This window comes from Rutidosis leptorrhynchoides, chromosome 4 (assembly GCF_046630445.1).
Source record: "Rutidosis leptorrhynchoides isolate AG116_Rl617_1_P2 chromosome 4, CSIRO_AGI_Rlap_v1, whole genome shotgun sequence".
NCBI lineage: Eukaryota > Viridiplantae > Streptophyta > Magnoliopsida > Asterales > Asteraceae > Rutidosis > Rutidosis leptorrhynchoides.
The window spans coordinates 214,636,652-214,655,560 of NC_092336.1; the positions used below are offsets into that span (position 1 = coordinate 214,636,652).

General features: G+C 33.4%; 2 protein-coding genes across 5 annotated transcripts; one reads left to right on the top strand and one right to left on the bottom strand.

Annotated features, from left to right (window-relative positions):
* Nucleotides 1–1,243: 1,243 nt before the first annotated feature.
* On the top strand, nt 1,244–3,201 carry LOC139843301 (protein LIFEGUARD 2-like). Its single transcript, XM_071833372.1, has 4 exons — nt 1,244–1,595; nt 1,684–1,797; nt 2,275–2,432; nt 2,721–3,201. Exons 1-4 carry the CDS (start codon nt 1,340–1,342, stop codon nt 2,925–2,927), a joined length of 735 nt encoding a protein of 244 aa, XP_071689473.1. The 5' UTR covers nt 1,244–1,339; the 3' UTR covers nt 2,928–3,201.
* A 2,188-nt stretch (nt 3,202–5,389) lies between these two features.
* On the bottom strand, nt 5,390–10,561 carry LOC139843302 (serine/threonine-protein kinase Nek2-like). Of its 4 annotated transcripts, none has more exons than XM_071833374.1 (15): nt 10,399–10,561; nt 9,457–9,557; nt 9,298–9,364; nt 8,970–9,035; nt 8,840–8,886; nt 8,708–8,774; nt 8,523–8,603; nt 8,132–8,174; nt 8,004–8,053; nt 7,826–7,907; nt 7,655–7,704; nt 7,415–7,488; nt 7,266–7,317; nt 6,768–7,187; nt 5,390–6,199 (listed from the first exon to the last, which is right to left on the bottom strand). In XM_071833374.1, exons 2-15 carry the CDS (start codon nt 9,540–9,542, stop codon nt 5,585–5,587), a joined length of 1,800 nt encoding a protein of 599 aa, XP_071689475.1. In that variant the 5' UTR covers nt 9,543–9,557; nt 10,399–10,561; the 3' UTR covers nt 5,390–5,584. The 4 variants fall into 4 exon arrangements, with proteins under 4 accessions (XP_071689475.1, XP_071689474.1, XP_071689476.1 ...); XM_071833373.1 differs by lacking the exon at nt 10,399–10,561 and adding an exon at nt 9,664–9,791; XM_071833375.1 differs by lacking the exon at nt 10,399–10,561 and adding an exon at nt 9,658–9,695.
* Nucleotides 10,562–18,909: the final 8,348 nt, after the last annotated feature.

The window sequence follows — 18,909 nt, forward strand, 5'->3', positions numbered from 1 at the left end:
AGATTCGTGGAAAGTTCAGCATGGTTTCAACTTCTTTGATTTTAATCAATAGTGCCTCCTTTGAATCTTGAAAGTTAACAACATCTTGTTCCAATAGAGATAACTTTTTAGTTGCAATACGTGACAAACCATTATCTCTACTACCTTCTTTTACAGCCTTAATAAAATTAAGATTACCTGTATCCCTTGAACCTGACTCTTTGTTAGTCGAATGTGCCTCCTTATTAACTAGCGTTATCAGTCCGTGCATGCATTGCACGAAAGTTATAAATTATTTGCGGCAAAGACTTCGGCTATTTGACATGCTGAGGGGGTTGGATTTGGTTGTGGTTGTCTACTTCAATCAGGAGATGATGAAGATGCGGAATTAGTGGCATGTGGGTCAGGTGAATTTGGGAATCCGATTTCTACCACTCAATGAAACTAATCAGATTTGTTTACCACGTACGCTAATTAGAATTTATAATTTTGGTTTCCACACTGGTTTGGGGCCAACGTGGTCCAATCATATAGGAGTAAAATTACGCTAATTACATAAGGTATATATTAAAATTAATATTAATATTGATAATATTAATTAATAATTAATTGTATTTTCATCTTAAAAAATTGGTAAATTTTGCGAGTGTCTTTAGTTAGTTATGGAGTATTATTTACTTTCTCGGTCTAATATTAATATTTCAGTATTCTATTTTCAATATTTTATTTTTGAATGTTCTAGATTAATAGTCTATTTTTATAAATAAAAAAAATAGGAAGTTAAGTTCTATTATACTTTTTAGTTTTAATGTATGTGAATATAATTAAAGGAGAAAGAAAATATAAGAATAAAATTGAAAAGTAAACAGAAAGTATATACTCTCTCCGTCCCATATTAATAATCCACATTTCCTTTTGCGTCTGTCCTAAATTAATAGTCCACTTCCATAAATGTAAAAAAATAATTGATTAAAGTACTTTTATACCCTTGTTTTATTTAAGTAGGACAAAAGTATAAATAAAAAGTAATAGGTAAAACTGAAAAGTAAGGAAAAATTAGACAAAAAGTACATATGACAGTCACTTTTTCTTAAACTATGTGTTTTTTGTCTATGGACTATTAAATTGGGACGGATAGAGTATTTTTTATAATATTTTCTTAAATTTTTTTTTTTTTTTTTTTTTTTTTTCCTGTTAACTATTAATGAGGATGGAGTACAAAATAATGAAAAGATATTATTATTATTATTACTCCCTAAAGCCAATATCTTCGTCAAGTCCTAAATCGCTTAAATTATATCAACATCCAGAACCCTAAGTTTCCCAATTCAATCTCGATTCGCAATCAACTTTCTTCAAAATGTGGAATCAACAACCGTTTCTGAAAACCGACATCGAATCCGGTTCAGCGGAACCGTTGTATCCGATCATGTCAGAGTCACCGGAGCTCCGGTGGTCATTTATTCGTAAAATATACTCCATCGTCGCCGTTCAATTACTTCTCACCGCTGCCGTCAGTGCTTTCGTCATCACGTATCATCCTGTCGTCACCTTTTTAACCACCACCAACGGTGGTTTCGCTTGTTATATTCTTCTCATCATAACCCCGTTTATCAGTACGTAATTCTAATTTAGACGATGTCGTTTTTATTGTATTTATTTACTTTTTCTTTATTAATTGATTTGTTTCGTTTTGTTTTACAGCTTTGTGTCCGTTGTCTTATTATTATCAACGACATCCGGTAAATTATGTGCTGCTTGGGATATTTACTGTATCACTTGCATTTGCAGTTGGTTTGACATGTGCATTTACCAGTGGTAAGTTTAATTGTTGAATAATTTTGTTTAATTTGTAACAGAAGAATTGATCTTAGACGCACATATAAGTGCCCTTAATGGTCATAGGTTATTATATGGTTGTAAGTAGAAAATGTCTTTATATCTTGATGGCTAACAATAGTTACTAACATTAACATAATTCTTGTTTTAATGATCATTGAGCCGATAGTTAATTACCAAGTTAATATATTTTGTATTCTGATAAAATCTTAGGACTTGCATCTTAGGCCTTGGTTAGATCCCCTTTTTTGGTTCATGTTGATCTCTACAATGAGGTTCTTTTTTGCACTCAGATATCCATAAAGGGAGAGATTATGATTAGGTGTTTGCTTGCTAAATTCTATATACATGATTACTTATTTGTTAGTGTAAATGCACATAACGTATCTAAAAAAGGGGATGATTATACTTCGTTTGTGGTGTGAATTAGAATCTTGATCAAGTGGATTTATGCAGGGAAAGTCATATTGGAAGCAGTTATTTTGACAGCCGTGGTGGTTGTGAGTCTCACTCTCTTCACATTCTGGGCTGCAAAGAGAGGCTACGACTTCAATTTCTTGGGACCCTTTTTGTTTGGTGCTGTTATGGTGCTTGTCGTCTTTTCGTTCATTCAGGTTTGTTTGCTGGCGCTCAAGTTGTCTCATTCATCCAAATTTTTAGATTTTCTATACAAGATAGGTTGTCATATATGATTAAAACATTATATTATTTCAATTATAATTATATTCTAGCTCTTCTAATAAGATTTAAAGGTTCTGATTCTAGTTTTTAAAGGTTTATCTTTTTATGCATCAAGATAAAACATAACCTGGTTTGATCCATTTATAAGTAAATTAGCCAAAATTGCATATCTGGTTTATTTTGAGCTCTGGTGTTCAACTCATTTATTATATTTTTTGCAGATTTTCTTTCCGCTGGGCAAGATTTCAGTTATGGTATACGGGGGTTTATCAGCAATTGTCTTCTGTGGCTACATTGTGTATGACACTGACAATCTAATTAAACGATACACCTACGACGAGTACATATGGGCTGCTGTCGCTCTATACTTGGATATCATCAATCTTTTTATTTCGTTGCTTACTATATTGCGAGCTGCTGACGCTTAAAATAAACACTGTCTTCACCATCTGTTCATACTTCATTGGTACATGAATTTTCCTCTCAACAAACTTTGCCATCGCATCTTTGAATATACCTCATCTTTACTATTCTACACTCTGCATTTATTATTGTTGTATGGTTGATTATTTATTTTGTGTCAAGATGGGCTAAATTTAATTCTATTGTTGCTGGTAGAAATCCATAATATATAGATAGTGATTTTCATACTGGCCATGTAATATTTAGTAATGAAGTGAAATTAAATATGTTATAAGCTTGTGTGATTATGTGATTGTGTTACCTCATATCATTTTTATCATGTGCTTGCATCAATATTCCGTCAATGCACATCGACTCATTATCACACGAACGGGTTGTAGCTAGTGTCATGGAAGGTGTTCTAGGACTTGAGAACGAAAGAACAACACCATCAAACCATTTTGTATTGTTAGCTAGCATTATGTTACAGGAATTAGGTTACAAAGCTAAGTTTGGCATTCAAAACAGATGCTTATAAGATCAGTGCCATTGACGGTGGAAACTGGCTGAAACCACACGCCAATCTCATGCTAAATATCGGTGCCGATAGTAGTGAATCCACCAAAACACGCCTTCGATTACACGTCAACCATAACGCCGTTGCCTTCATAATCGCTGCACCACGTAGAGCTAGAAACACAATAAACATGTCGTACAGTTACCATCAAGGCTAAAAAATCCACATTATTGATTGCATCACACAGTGATTCAAAAAGTGAATTATTATATAAATAACAGATCAAACGTTCTTTTATTACTCATTTGTTAGATAACAGTCTCATACTTGATTAAAATGTTTCATAGTCACCGAAACACCTCGATGACTTTTGATCCGTTTGACGAGGTGACCCATTTATGTTTTACCCGTTTGCTCCATTGGAAATAAAAATATAATCCAGAGTAATTATAATGCAATAGTTTAGTGTGTACCAGTTGCTGCATGAGCAGTGAGAGTTGATATATCACCCTGGGACTTGACATTTAACTGCAGTACTAACAGGGGCAGTAAGTTGCTCCCGTTCAGCTACCATCGCCCCTGCAGCCTCCACACAAACACGGGTGACGTTTTTTATATAAAAAGAAATTCAAGAAAAAAGATTTACAGGGATCAAACAGTGGTCAGTTTGTAGACGGAGTTGCTAACCCGTGATACAGATCATATTTAGAATTAACCTAAAAGTATAGAAGGTTTTTCTTGTTTGGGCTACCCGGAAGGGCGAGTAAATCGATCCCATACTGTGATGTAAGCAGCCCAGCAAGATTACACACCCTGACTGTTTCCAACCCTTCCCTGACCATCACGAAATATTCGTCCTAGACAGGATTCAAATCTGAGACTTCTTGCAAAGAACTCAGGCCCTCAACTACCGAGTTATCTTGTGATGGCAACACAACCGTTACGTGAATCAACATAATTAATCTAGGATCAACTATACCTCCTTGGTTGTCCATTCTATATCTTTATTCATATTTTTTTTTTTTTAATCTTCAATTAATAAACTTATCTACTTGATGTTTAAACCACTTGCGGTTAATATTTTGCCCACGACAATATTACAATCTTTGCAGTTGGCGTCCCCATTGGGGCGTTGTGGAGGCAACCTCATTGGGGGCCTTGTGGAGGTGTGAAGGATTTGAGTTCAGGAACGAGAACATAAAATGGTGGTGCCTAGTAAGTATTTTTGTTTGTTTGCTTTTGGTTGTGACTTTTCAAATCTCACAACATTACCAGTATGAACACCCACAATCTTAATATAACCTCCCCATGACGTTACAGCATGATCGAACCTAGTATCAAGGATATTAAGTTCGAGTGCAAAATTAGGGGAAAAGAGTTGGATCGATTATTTAATCTCCGACAATTGTGCAAACTTGATCGGAATCTGTATTCACATGTGAGCAAAACAATCGGAAGATAGATCTACTTAGAAGTAAGTATTAATATCTAAATATTGAGCAAGTAATATCTAAATGATAAATTCTCAACGAGGTAATCGAAATTTTATGGGAGTTCGTAACTGAGAGTGAATTTACGTAGAGTAAGTTTAGAGTGTCTAAAGTTGTTGATTTGAATGACCCAAGTGAATTTATGAGAGTTCAGTACCACATTATTTTTTGTCTGCAGTTATAAACTTGAAAAGTACTGTGGTTTACATAATCATCTCTTTTATCAAAAAAAAAAAAAAAATCAAACCTCATACGGAGTATATATAATTACAAAGCAGGTTATTACATTGTTGGGCTTTCTAGGTACGAGCCTCACTAGAGTCCTCTTTTCTACTTGTTGAATTCGTTTTCTTTTCAAAAACGTTTTCTGTTTTATATAAGTTCTCGTTATTTGGCCGGAAAAAAAACTACTTGGGTCTTGAAATAGAGCAATTTACAAGTATAGTTTGAAATATAAACATGAACAACTTTATACTTGTTCAACCAATTCTTTAACAGCAAATCACAGCTCAAATTGACTCATTCAACACTGTCATTATGTGTTAAGTAGTTTGACCTTAGGCTCCATGAACAAGCAGTTCATATGACCAAGTTTACTCGAATTTGGGTCAACACAACTCTAAACAGACACTAAAAATTTTTAAAAAAAAAAAAAACTCAAAAACAAAAAAACAAACTACGACTTCCGAGCAACACTAGTTCCACTTTCGGTTGCGGTTCCTTTAAAGCTTTTAGACAACCAAATAGCAGTTTCTCTAGGCGACACCTTTTCAGGCCCGAAAGGTTTCAACAAAACTGCTAACTCTTCTATCCGTTGTTGTTGCATCAACTGTGCACTGAACTCCAACAACCCTTCTAATGCTTCAGCCCGTTGTTGATATGATGACGTGTCAAACCTACGTGTCTGTCCCCTTGAATCTGATGACGTGTCATCGCTCCTGTTGTGTGTGGACTGGGCCCCACTAATAGACACTTGGTGGTTTTGGATTGTGTCAATTGTCTTGACTGTATACATGTCTGTTGTTACTGATCGGTCTAAGATGGTGTTTCGAGACGTAGGGGAGGAACACTGAGCTGACGTTGAAGAAGCTTTATGAACTCGTCGGATTAAAGGTTCTTGTGGGTCGCTGGTTAAAGGAAACACGCTCATTTTGTCTATGTGTGGTGCGTTGACCGAAACATTCGGAGACTCGAAAGCCACGTGTGGTTTTTTGTCCCTTACTTGTAAGGGAAATGATGTTCTGCGAGATGTATGTGACGATGCGCTAGCTGGAGTCTCTCTTATTGAAAGCTTCAACACGAAAAGAAATAATGTTAATGACAACAATTTCGACCTATTAACTTGTGTATCACTAATAAGGGTCAAGTGGGTCAAATTAAAAATAGGGAAATTGATCAAAAAGAATTCCATCTGGGACGAATATTTAGTGGTGGCCAGGGAAGGGTTGGAAACAGCCAGCGAGTAATCCTGTTGGGATGCGTACATTAGAGTATGGGGTCGGATTACTCGCCCTCCCAGGTAGCCCGAACAGGAAAAACCTTCTACCTTAAGTCAAAAGTAGGGATGGCAATGGGCGAGAAAAATCCGTGACCCGCGAGTATGCTCTGCATGATGGGCGGGTAAAACCATGAAATCTTACCCGCGGGCAGGGGCACGGGTAAAGTATTGTACCTGCTCACGGATCACGGCGGTAAAAATTTTGGACAAAAAGCGTTTTTGGGTCAACCAGACCCATTTAATATTTACCAAATCTCCAAATGTATACCCATTTTGACCCATTATCCAACCAGTCTACGATCCTATTTCCCATTATACAATTTTCATAGAAATTGCATATTACTATTGACAAAAGACATACCAGATCACGATCTGAACTGTTTCTGATTGGTTGCGTTCTGGGAGTAGTAGCCGAAGGTTTTTTAGGAGTTGATTTTGGAGTTCTAACAGCATTTGATATCTTTGAAGCGACTAGTTTTTCGGTGTGTATGTATTCTTCAATACTACCAATAGAAAGTTTTCTGGCAGAACTTTGAGAGCCTAAAGAATAGTAATCGTGTTCAGAAATACTAGGGTTTAAAGCCCGGTCACTGCTAAAAGATGGCCTTTTTTCGTTGTGAAGATGAACAGTTCGAGGTTCGGGTTCGATGAAAGTTGTTTTCTTTTCGTAATTGTAATGTGACCATCGGCCTGGAAGTGTATTGCGTCTAGGCCTGTTAGAGTTAAGATAGAGTTTAAGCAGATATGGTTGAAGATGTGAATGCTTCAGCAATTCAGCAGCCTGCAATTAAATCCCATATATATAAAGATTCAATCACAAATCACAAAATTAGGTTAAAACAAAAGGATATGTACTTACACTTGGTCTCATTTCCGGGTTTTTACGCAGCATACTCTTAATAAGCCCTCGGCTAGAAACAGAAAATATAAAATTAAATTAAATTAAATAATATATGAAAAAGGAGTGAAAAGACATTAGTTTAAAGAAAATGCCATTAAAAAACTCACAATGCACCAGAATACATGGTTGGAAGTGGAGATACTATCGATTTATTTATTTTGTTGATCAAAGATTGCATGTCCTGCTCAAAACAAAATTTCAAATTAGGAAATTAATTACTTCACAAAGTGGCATGTTAAAGACAGATAAAAATATATATCAAGTACGTAAGCATCACACTAAAATATGCACATGTTTGGTAATAGAGAGACAATAAGCGAGTTATGTAATGCAAATAAATAACTTACAAAAGCTTTGAATGCATTCTTGAAAGCCGCCATTTCGTACATACAGCATCCTGCAAAAGTTATATGTAAAATTCCACTAAAAGGTCAAAGAAATCTTAACAGAAAAATATAAATAAATAAATAAATAAATTTTTATAAGCGAAAACATGAATTAAAGGTTTTAGAAAGTACCTAATGACCATATGTCAGATTTACAGCCATAAGGTATATCAGCAAGAAGTTCGGGGCACATGTAACTAGGAGTTCCAACAACCTGATAATGAAGCATCATAAGATTAATATTCGATCATTGACTAAATTTAAATTCGATAAGATCCAAATAATCAACTATGGAATCAATTTTAGTTACCGAGGATGCAAGGTCATCAGAAGTCAACATTTTGGCAAGACCAAAATCACCTGAAAGGAAAAAAAGAAACTTAGCCTGAAATAAAACATACGGTTTCAAAGTTAAGATAGAGAATGTTCAGTAATTACCAAGCCGAATATCCTTATCTCTTGTCAGGAATATATTTGAACACTGAATTGAGCCAAAAAATAATCATCATATTAAGACAGAAACATTAAATAATAATGGCATCTCAATACTCCCTCCGTCCCAAATCTATTGTCCAATTTTATATTTTGGGATATCTCAAATTAATTGTCCATTTCCATAAATAGATAAGAATAAAGAGATAAAGTTCCTTTACACCCTTAAAATATATATGTAAGACAAAGGGATAGATAAAAAGTATGGGGTAAAACTTGAAAGTACAGTGTAATAATAAATATATGTTTTAAACTGTGTTTTTTTTTTTTTGTCTGGGGACAATAGAATTGGGACGGAGGGAGTATATAATATATTGTAAAGTTCGGCTCCCCTAACCTTGACATCACGATGAATGATATGATTAACATGCAAATAATCAAGTGCCACCAGTAGTTGAACGAGCCATTTGCACAGTTTCTGCAAATACAAACAGAAAATGAAAACATAAATGTAATGTAGGTGACGTAAAGTTGAAAAGGAGTAAAACAATAACATAGATGAATGAAGAATCAAATCAAAACCTCTTCTGAGAAATGAACACCGTTGGCCTTTTTAATTGTTTCCGCCCTATATGAACAAATGTTATAACTACAACAGTTTGGTGAACGAACAATTACAAAATAAGTGTGATGGTTATGGATAATAGTACTTACATGTCTCCTCCTTCACAATACGCTATAACAATGCATACATAGCAACCCTGAACAAAAGAAATAGTACGCATTAATTAACACACAAATAAACGTACAAAAACCAAGTGACACAACTCTGCAAAGAACAAACCTTTTCAACCCATGAATCTTTATATTCGACTATAAATGGATTTTGCACATTAGATATAAGTTCCATCTGTATACGACAAACCAACATAAATATAAGCTTTGTATACGTAATTACTCTAATTACTAAAGGTCAATCATTACAAGATGTTTTCCAAAATGTTGACCTTTAACTCCGTTGTTACGTTAACATGACATCAAATTAACAGCAAATTGACAATAATCAATTAACATAAGACATCTAAACATGGTTAATATTTGAATCAACTTAAAAGCATATTCCCATAAAATTTGAAATGAAAAAATCAGTATACGGAAATTAATATAGCAACCTCCAGAAGAGCAGATTGACGGGTCCTCTCAGACTGACGGGCAAGTCGAATCTTCTTCAATACATACCTATAATTTTGAAAACCATAATTAATACCATACATTACCAAAAAAACTACTTTGTGATCCAAATTATGAGACCAATAAATTAAAAATCTCACCTTTTGTTTTCATGTTTATGTCTCACAAGCAAAGCAGAAGCAAATGAACCTTTCCCAATTTGTTCAAGTATTTCATAATTCTCCATTAATAACAAACACACCTATAAACACAGAAAACATTAAAATCACAGACCGAAACCAAATAACAACAATCTGTGTATCAAATTCGAAAGCTTGGAAACAAAGAATGATACAACTTACAAGTACCTATGTAGCATAAAATTTCAGATAGCCAAACTTTATTGAAAGTGGTTGATAACAGTATACTTGCAAGACATAGACAAAAAAAAAATCAGGTTAGCAGGAAGTTAGACCACACTTGTAAAAAAATTACTTTACAAATTTATAAATATTTATATTTATATTTATAAATATATCTATATATGGTGTAATAAAAGTATAATATTTATATACCTAACAAATATACAACGGAACATTAACTTAAATGGTTGTTCAGGTCAATATCATGTCCATAAACAAAAAGTACGGACCCTACAAAAGAATATACAACATATTCAACGTTTTAATTAGGTGATAAACCATCAATTAATACAATATATACCACCCCTAATACATGTTTTCTTTATATACAATTAATATTAAATTATATAGTATAGTTTTTATTTTTATTAATAGATAATACGGAGTAATAATTACTTCTAGAACAACAACGTAATCCAACCAAAAAGTGAAAAGCGCTAGAAATTTGAATTGTAACAAAAATAAAAAATAAAAATCAAAAAATCAAATCTGGTGTACCATCAATTGACTTAACCCCAAAATTTGTGACTAACCATTTTTTTCCTTTTAAAGCGGATATTTTTGAGCATATGAAATAATTTCTCAAGTAATTTAGCATGAAAATAAAGATTAAGATTCTAAGCGATTATTACAATATAAAGAAGTTAATATAAATACTAGTAATAATGATGAAATTAATACCTGAAAGGGAAATGAAGTTGTGATACGAAGTACGGAGTAATTAGAAACGAATTTTGAGGAAAACGAGAAATCGATTTCCCGGTGAAGATCGCCGTCGCCGGTAGTGTCGCCGGAGAAGTTGAGGAGAGAGGGTGAATTAGGGGGGCGGCAAATGAATTGAAAATTGAAGTGGAGACGAAAAAGGTGAAAATGGTATAGTAGTAAGCGATTTCAAACTTCAAAACATGCACACTGTTATAATTCAGTAGGTTTATAACTACCTTTAGTGGTTCTTGACTGTAGAAGGTATATAGAGATAGAGATACTGTAAAACGGAGAAAACAAAGGTTAAACAAAAGGTATAAGTAATTGGTTTTTTATTTATAGAAAAATGTACAATGAGAGTTTGGTGGCATTTGGAATCTAGAGAGAGAGAGTGTTTTTGTTAACCAAAAAATACATCCCATTAACTCTAACTCAACACACCTATTTATACTCAAAAAAATATATTATGCAATATCTATAATAATAATAAAATTATCATTCAATTATTACTTTTATAACACTCCCCCTTGGATGATAATTTTATTAGTGAATAACTAGTACTGCCTCGTTAAAAACCTTGCTAAAGAAAACCCTTTGGGATAAAACTTTAGCTAAGGGAAAAAGAGTGCAGCATAGAGTTGACTCCCTCTCAAGTAGGCAACGCCTGAGTTGTTACATCTTCTGAACATGCCTCATGCCAATATTATGAACGTGTGTTCTGAAAATAGCAGTTGGAAGTGCTTTGGTGAAAAGGTCAGCAGAGTTTTTGCTGGACTGAACATATCTCATTTCAATCTGGTTGTCCTTAATGAGATTTTGAGTGTATGAGAAGAATCTAGGGGGTATGTGTTTTGTTCGGTCACTTTTGATATACCCTTCTTTCATCTGTGTTATGCAAGCTACATTATCTTCATAGATAGTTGTTGAACTTTTATTGCGTTCTAGTCCACAAGAATCAGTAATGAGTTGTGTCATTGATCTCAACCAAAAACATTCCCGACTGGCTTCATGTAATGCAATTACTTCGGCATGATTTGATGATGTTGCAACAAGTGTTTGTTTTTGAGAACGCCATGATATTGCGGTACCTCCATTTAGGAATACATATCCATTTTGAGATTTAGCTTTATGTGGATCAGATAAATAACCTGCATCTGCATAACCAACCAAATCTTGTTTTGATTCGTTAGAATAAAATAATCCTAAATCAGTAGTTCCTCGAAGGTATCGAAATATGTGTTTGATCCCATTCCAATGTCTTTTGGTAGGGGCTGAGCTGAACCTTGTCAACAAATTAACTGCAAAAGAAATGTCAGATCTTGTATAATCTATAAGATACATAAGAACCTCAATTGCACTAAAATATAGAACTTCCGATCTGTTAAAATTTTCATGATCTTCGCAGGGATGAAATAGATCAGTGTCAATATTGAGATATCTAACAACAATGAGTTTGTCTTTAAAAAAAAAAATGTTTTAAAATCTTTTCGGTATAAGTTGTTTGATGTACAAGTAAACCATTAGGCATATGCTCAATTTGCAATCCAAGGTAATACTTGGTTTTTTCAAGATCTTTCATTTCAAAATAATTCTTTAAAAGTTGAATGATTTCATAGATCTCTTTATTTGTTCATATGATGTTAAGAACATTGACATAAACAACTACGATCTCATATCCGAACATTGTTTTTAAAAAACATACGTGCAAAATAAGTTTATATTTATACCTTTTTTTTATCAAGTAGTCATTTAATCCGTTATACTATTGTATCAACCTATATAAAAATCTTTGTGATTCAATGGAATACATTTCTTTAGGTTTTGCGTTAGATGTTTCTGATACCTTAAACCCTTCAGGTATATTCATATATATCACTATCAAGTGATCCATATAGATAAGTAGTAACAACATCCATGAGATGCATTTAAGTAACTACCAGGTTGATTAAGTATCTAATAAGTAATTGTATCCATTACATAAGGATAAGTTTTCCTCATAATTCATTTCTGGTCTTTGTGGGAAACCTTGAGTTACAAGTCTAGTTTTGCCTTGTATCTTCATTTGCACATTTCTTTTTCGGATAAAAATTCATTTATATCCCATACGTTTCACATCTTTAAAAGTGATAACGATTGATCCGAAAACTTTTCTTTTATTGAGTGATTCTATTTCAGCTCGTATTGCTCCTTTCTGTTGAGCTCAATCATGTCTATTTTGATATTCAATGACAGATTTTGGTTCCAGATCATCATCTTTATTCATGATGTCATTGTAACATTATATGAAAATATCTCATCAAGATTTTTTATTTCATTTCGGTTCCATAATATTGCATAATTTATTGCAATTTATGTATTTACATTTATCAATATCCTCTGCAGAAGGAATATTGATTTGTGGTTCTTCTTGAACACTTTCTCTTACCTCATTATCAGCTGATTTTCTTTTCGAGGATTTTTATCTTCGGAACCAACTGATCTTCCACGTTTGATGCGTGGCAAAGACTCAACAGTGACATTATTGCCAGCTTTTGGAATTTCAGTTCGAGCTGGAGCATTTATCGCTGGTATATATGATTTAGTCACTTTTTTATATCTGTAAATGCATAAAGTAATTAATTTGCAAGTTCTTGCATATGCATTATTTTTGAACTTTCGTTTCACATTCTTTTGTGCGAGTTCAATATACCTTAATTGATGTTCACATCATGAAGCATCATTTTATTTTTTATTTTTATTTCTCCCCCTAATCTAGGGAACAATGTTTTATTAAAATGACAATCAGCAAAACGTGCTGTAAAAACATCACCCATCATGGGTTCAATATATCTTATGATTGAAGATGTTTTATATCCAAAATATATTATCATCTTTCTTTGAAGAACCATTTTATTGTGTTGTGGTGATACAATTGGAACATACACTGCACAACCAATGTTTTAAGGTAGAAAATATTTGGCTCTTGGCCAAAATCAAGTATTAAGTGAAAATATTTACGACTTCCACATGGTATAATGCGAATTAATGTCGCAGCATGTAAATTTACATGTCCACATATAAATATTGAGAGATTTGTACTCATTATCAATTGTCTAGTTATTAGCTGTAAGCGTTTATCTATTGATTCAGCTAAACCAATTTTGTGTATGCACATGAGCAACTGGATGTTCAACAACAATCCCTGTAGATATATAATGATCATTAAATGCTTGAGATGTTAACTCACCAGCATTATCAAGTCCCATCCTTTTAATGGTGTAATCAGAATAATGTGTTCTCAATTTAATAATTTGTGCAAGAAACTTTGCAAATGCCATATTACGGCTTGATAACATACAAATATGAGACCATCCGCTAGATGCGTCTATTAGAATCATGAAATATCAAAATGGTCCACATGATGGATGAATTGGTCCATATATATTCCCTTGAATTCTTTCAAGAAATATTGGTGATTCTTTCTCAATGTGGTTTTCATTAATCACCATATGTGATTTTCATTAATCACCATATGTGTTTTTTGTTAATCACTATATGTGCTTTTCATTAATCACTATATGTGCTTTTCATTAATCACCATATGTGATTTTCATTAATCACCATATGTGCTTTTCGTCATATATCATTTTCACCATATGCGCTTTTAATCATATGTGCTGCGCTTTTCGTCATATGCACTTTTCATTATATGCGCTTTTAATTATATGCGATGCGCTTTTCATCATATGCGCTTTTTATCATATGCGCTTTTAATCATATGCGCTGCGCTTTTCATCATATGCGCTTTTTATCATATGCGCTTTTAATCCTATGTGCTTTTCGGTGCTACATAGATATTTCTCATTTTCGATTATCATTGACTGATAATCATATCCACTATGATATATATCAGAGAAACTTAACAAATTTCTCTTTGATTTGGGAGAAAACAAGACATTGTTTACCAAAAAATTCGTACCATTTGGTAATATGAAATTTTGCCTTTTTCGTTTCTTATATCAAGTTTGCAAGAGCTGGTATAGTATTTATAATTCCTTCATTTGATTTAAATCAATGAAATATTTCTTAGATTTGATCATAGTGTGTATGTTACTACTATCTGCAATACATAGGTCTTTACCATTTAATTGATGTTGTATTTCTGCAGGATTCATACTAAAACTTCAAATAAGATAAGCAAATAATGAATTATATTTCAGCAAGATAATCAAATTATATTACCTGCAAACAAGTTATAATCTGAAGTACATAAAAGATAACACTTAATAAAACATATGCGTTATGGTCTAAAACCATTTATTTATGAGTGATACATAAAAAAAAACTAGGCATCTTAGAAAATTCAAACCATTCAAGTCTCAAGGTAGCTCAGGGTTAATTTAATCAAGATTTGTCAACAGATTCACTCTCGTTTTCTTTTCTTTTGGGACTTATTTGTAGAGCTAAACAAGATGTTCATGTATTCAAGAAATACTAGACTGATGATCCACGTTACCAGATCATTAATAAGAATCTCCGGAATTCTTATAAGAGCGTCTACTAATATCTTTAATTTTATTCTTTCATGGATCACCGTTATTATTATTATTATTATTATTATTTTGATAATTATTAACGTATCTATCTTTGAGTATTTTCCATAATACACTTGGATTTTCGATCATATAATATGTAGATTCTAAGGACTCGTCAATATGTTTGCTAAGAAAAATACTTACTATTGCTTTCTCTTGTTCGGAATAATTGTTATTTTCATTCAGGGTTTCTAAAATACCGTTTGATTCGAGATGTTTTTCTACATTCATAACCCATGTTAAGTAGTTGTTCCCACTTGTTCTAAATGAGCAAATTTAAGCCTTTTCAAATTCGGCATTTTCTATTATCAAAAAGATGAATAACATAAATTATAATCATAATCAACTTCTATTCATAGACAAATAATAAAATGAAATTAGAATCATTTTAAATTCATAAGTAGCAAACAACAGAATAATGGTATGATTACAAATAATAAAACCACAAGGGCAGGATAGAATATAGGTTCACCCGGTGGTATATTAGCAACAATGATGATAGTTAATATGACCAATACAATAGGAAAAATCATCCTTGTGTGAATCATTTTTACAAAAACCTTTTGAGAGTAGTAATCTGAAAAATAAAGATTGATTTGTGAAAATGTGAAAACGGAGATGTTTATTTTATATTTGAAAAATATAGTTGTTGTAACGTCGTCAGTTGACGTTAACAACCGTTATGTATATATGACCGTTGTAACGTCATTAGTTGACGTTAACGAATAAAGTCACTATATCAAAACGCGTATGAGTAATATAAAGGACAAGATTTTTTTCTTATTTTAACTTTTAAGATTTACTTTTAATAAAAATACAAACTACTTTTTCTTATTTTATCTTTTAAGATTTACTTTTAATAAAAATACAAACTACTTTTTCTTATTTTAACTTTTAAGATTTATACTTTTAATAAAAATACAAACTACTTTTTGTATTTTAACTTTTAAGATTTACTTTTAATAAAAGTACAAACTACTTTTTCTTATTTTAACTTTTAAGATTTACTTTTAATAAAAATACAAACAATTTTTTTATTTTAACTTTTAAAATTATAAATTTAAGAATAAACATTAGTATGCATGAAATAAATAATGATTAATTGCATAAGTAATCATAAATGTTAGATAACATATAAAGACCCCCGTCGTATTCGTATTGATCGGAATTAATCTCGACCCATGGTACCGTGTTGTCAAATGACGTGTTGCGTACATAAAGTACCGTGTTGTCAAATGACGTGTTGCGTACAATCATGAGGTCTTATTAACATAAATATAAATGTTAGTGAAGTTAATAAGAGTTAGATTACAGAAAATATAATTCAGGTGGTATAACCGACCATATATAACTTAAATAACATAAATATAAATGTTAGTTAAGTTAGTAAAAGTTAGATTACAGAAATATAATTCAGGTGGTATAACCGACCATATATAACTTAAATAACATAAATATAAATGTTAGTGAAGTTAGTAAAAGTTAGATTACAGAAATATAATTCAGGTGGTATAACCGACCATATATAACTTAAATAACATAAATATAAATGTTAATGAAGTTAGTAAAAGTTAGATTACAGAAATATAATTCAGGTGGTATAACCGACCATATATAACTTAAATAACATAAATATAAATGTTAGTAGTCCAAAATTTGATATATTCGAGTCTGAAAATTATTAATAATTTCATACCTTGATTAATGATTCGTGATCGTTTGAGATATCTTTTAATTACACTAAGCTTTTCGTGCTGATAACGTGTTATAATTCAGTAGGCTTATAACTACCTTTAGTGGTTCTTGACTGTAGAAGGTATATAGAGATAGAGATACTGTAAAACGGAGAAAACAAAGGTTAAACAAAAGGTATGAGTAATTGGTTTTTTATTTATAGAAAAATGTACAATGAGAGTTTGGTGGCATTTGGAATCTAGAGAGAGAGAGTGTTTTTGTTAACCAAAAAATACATCCCATAAACTCTAACTCAACACACCTATTTATACTCAAAAAAATATACTATGCAATATCTATAATAATAATAAAATTATCATCCAATTATTACTTTTATAACACACACATTTTTATTTTTATTTTTATTTTTATTTTATATTATTATTATTATTATTATTATTATTATTATTATTATTATTATTATTATTATAATAATAATAATAAACTTAAAAGTATTAAAACTTACAAAAAATTAGTGGGGAGCCTAGAAACAATCTGGGCTCCCACACCTCTAGCAATAGCAAAACCTATCCTAGTAAAAATATGAGCAGCAGCACCGGCACCAATATCTTGCGCCATCGAACTCTTCTGAACCCGCTTTAGCAAAGAAACAGCATCCTTTTCTAATTCCCCAAGGGAAGAAAATGAGAAAGGAATGAAACCATAACCAATCGTCTGACAGCTAGATTCGTACTTGACCCGCTTCCGACGAGCCGCATCAACCACAGCACGTCCAGGGACAAAGTCAGAAAGCCCAGACTGTGTCAAAGGAGAAGACCCTGTCAAGTCAACACAAACATCGCAACCACAATCCCAGGAATAAAGTAACACATCTGCAGGTCTGAGGGCCCTGTCGTTCCCTCCAGACAACCCAATGTCAACCTCCTTTCTCGCTGAAATCCCAGATCGATAACAAACATCAACAAGGGAATCCCGAACAACATTATGTCGATGCTTAATACCCACTATACCAGCACAAGACACCGCGTGATCCCCGAAAATATCCCCAGTAAAAACCCTTGAACAGGCAGAGCATGCCGTCGAGATAGAGAACAATGGAACACCCAACCGGTAGCACAACACACATCGGTAAGTCTTTGCGTTCATCGTCTGACCCAACCCCAAAATAGGGACTGCCCTTAGCCAAGCAGAGGTGTGATCACCCTGCTGCGATTTCCATAAGGCCGATTGTCGGGGAGATAACGAAAAAGTGGATTCTGCAGAAGCGGTAACCTTTGTGAAATAAACATCTGCCAATTTCTTCATGAGTATTGGGGCAGCGACCTCACTCGGATTACCTAAAATATCAAACCCAACTGTTTTATTAAACAGACCCAATGCATCTTCAAAAGCACGACCAAGACCAACAATACTCGCATGACGTAGTAGCTTGGTCTGCAATCCAGCAGACTGTAATCGAGAAGCCAGAAAAGCATAATGACGAATATCTCCCGCAGAATAAACACCAAGCCCTCCAAATGCAAATGGCAAGGTGGCAAGCCGCCACTGCCAATCACCAAACCCAGACCCTGAAGCAGTAACAATACGCTCCAAGGAAGATCGAAGGGCTCCATCGAAAGCGCGTTGAGCCGCCTCAAATATACTAGGAGGACAAGTACGCAAGGAAAAGTAGAGTTTAGAAACTCCCGTACATGCCCTAAGCAACAACAACTCACACTGAGGATCATCAAGCTTAGCAACCTTATCCATAAGCGCAATGGACTTGGTCACCCTTTGCATCACCAGTTCACTACTAAAACCAGGATCGAAACTTACGGGGGCCCCAAGCAACTTAACACCATTTAAAGGCCGAGCAATATTAGGAGGAAAGACACCTACTTGCCTGCTGCGAGGGTCCTCCGTAGGCCAGAAAATTTCTGTTTTTTCAACGTTGAGATGCAGCCCAAAACGAGGCCCATCCTCCATAATCAAATGCAAAACCTTCCCCACCACCAAAGTGTCCCCAATAATAGTACCATCATCCAAATACCACGCCTGAAGACAAACCTCAAAATTATCTCTGATTTTAGAAACCAAGGGTTGTAGGACCAAAGCAAAAAGCAGCGGACCAAGGGGATCACCCTGTTGCACCCCCTGAGAAGACCATAATGTGTGGTTCCCATAATACAATCTGGCTGGATTAGAGTAGCAAAATTCAACCCACCGAGAAAGGCTCGGA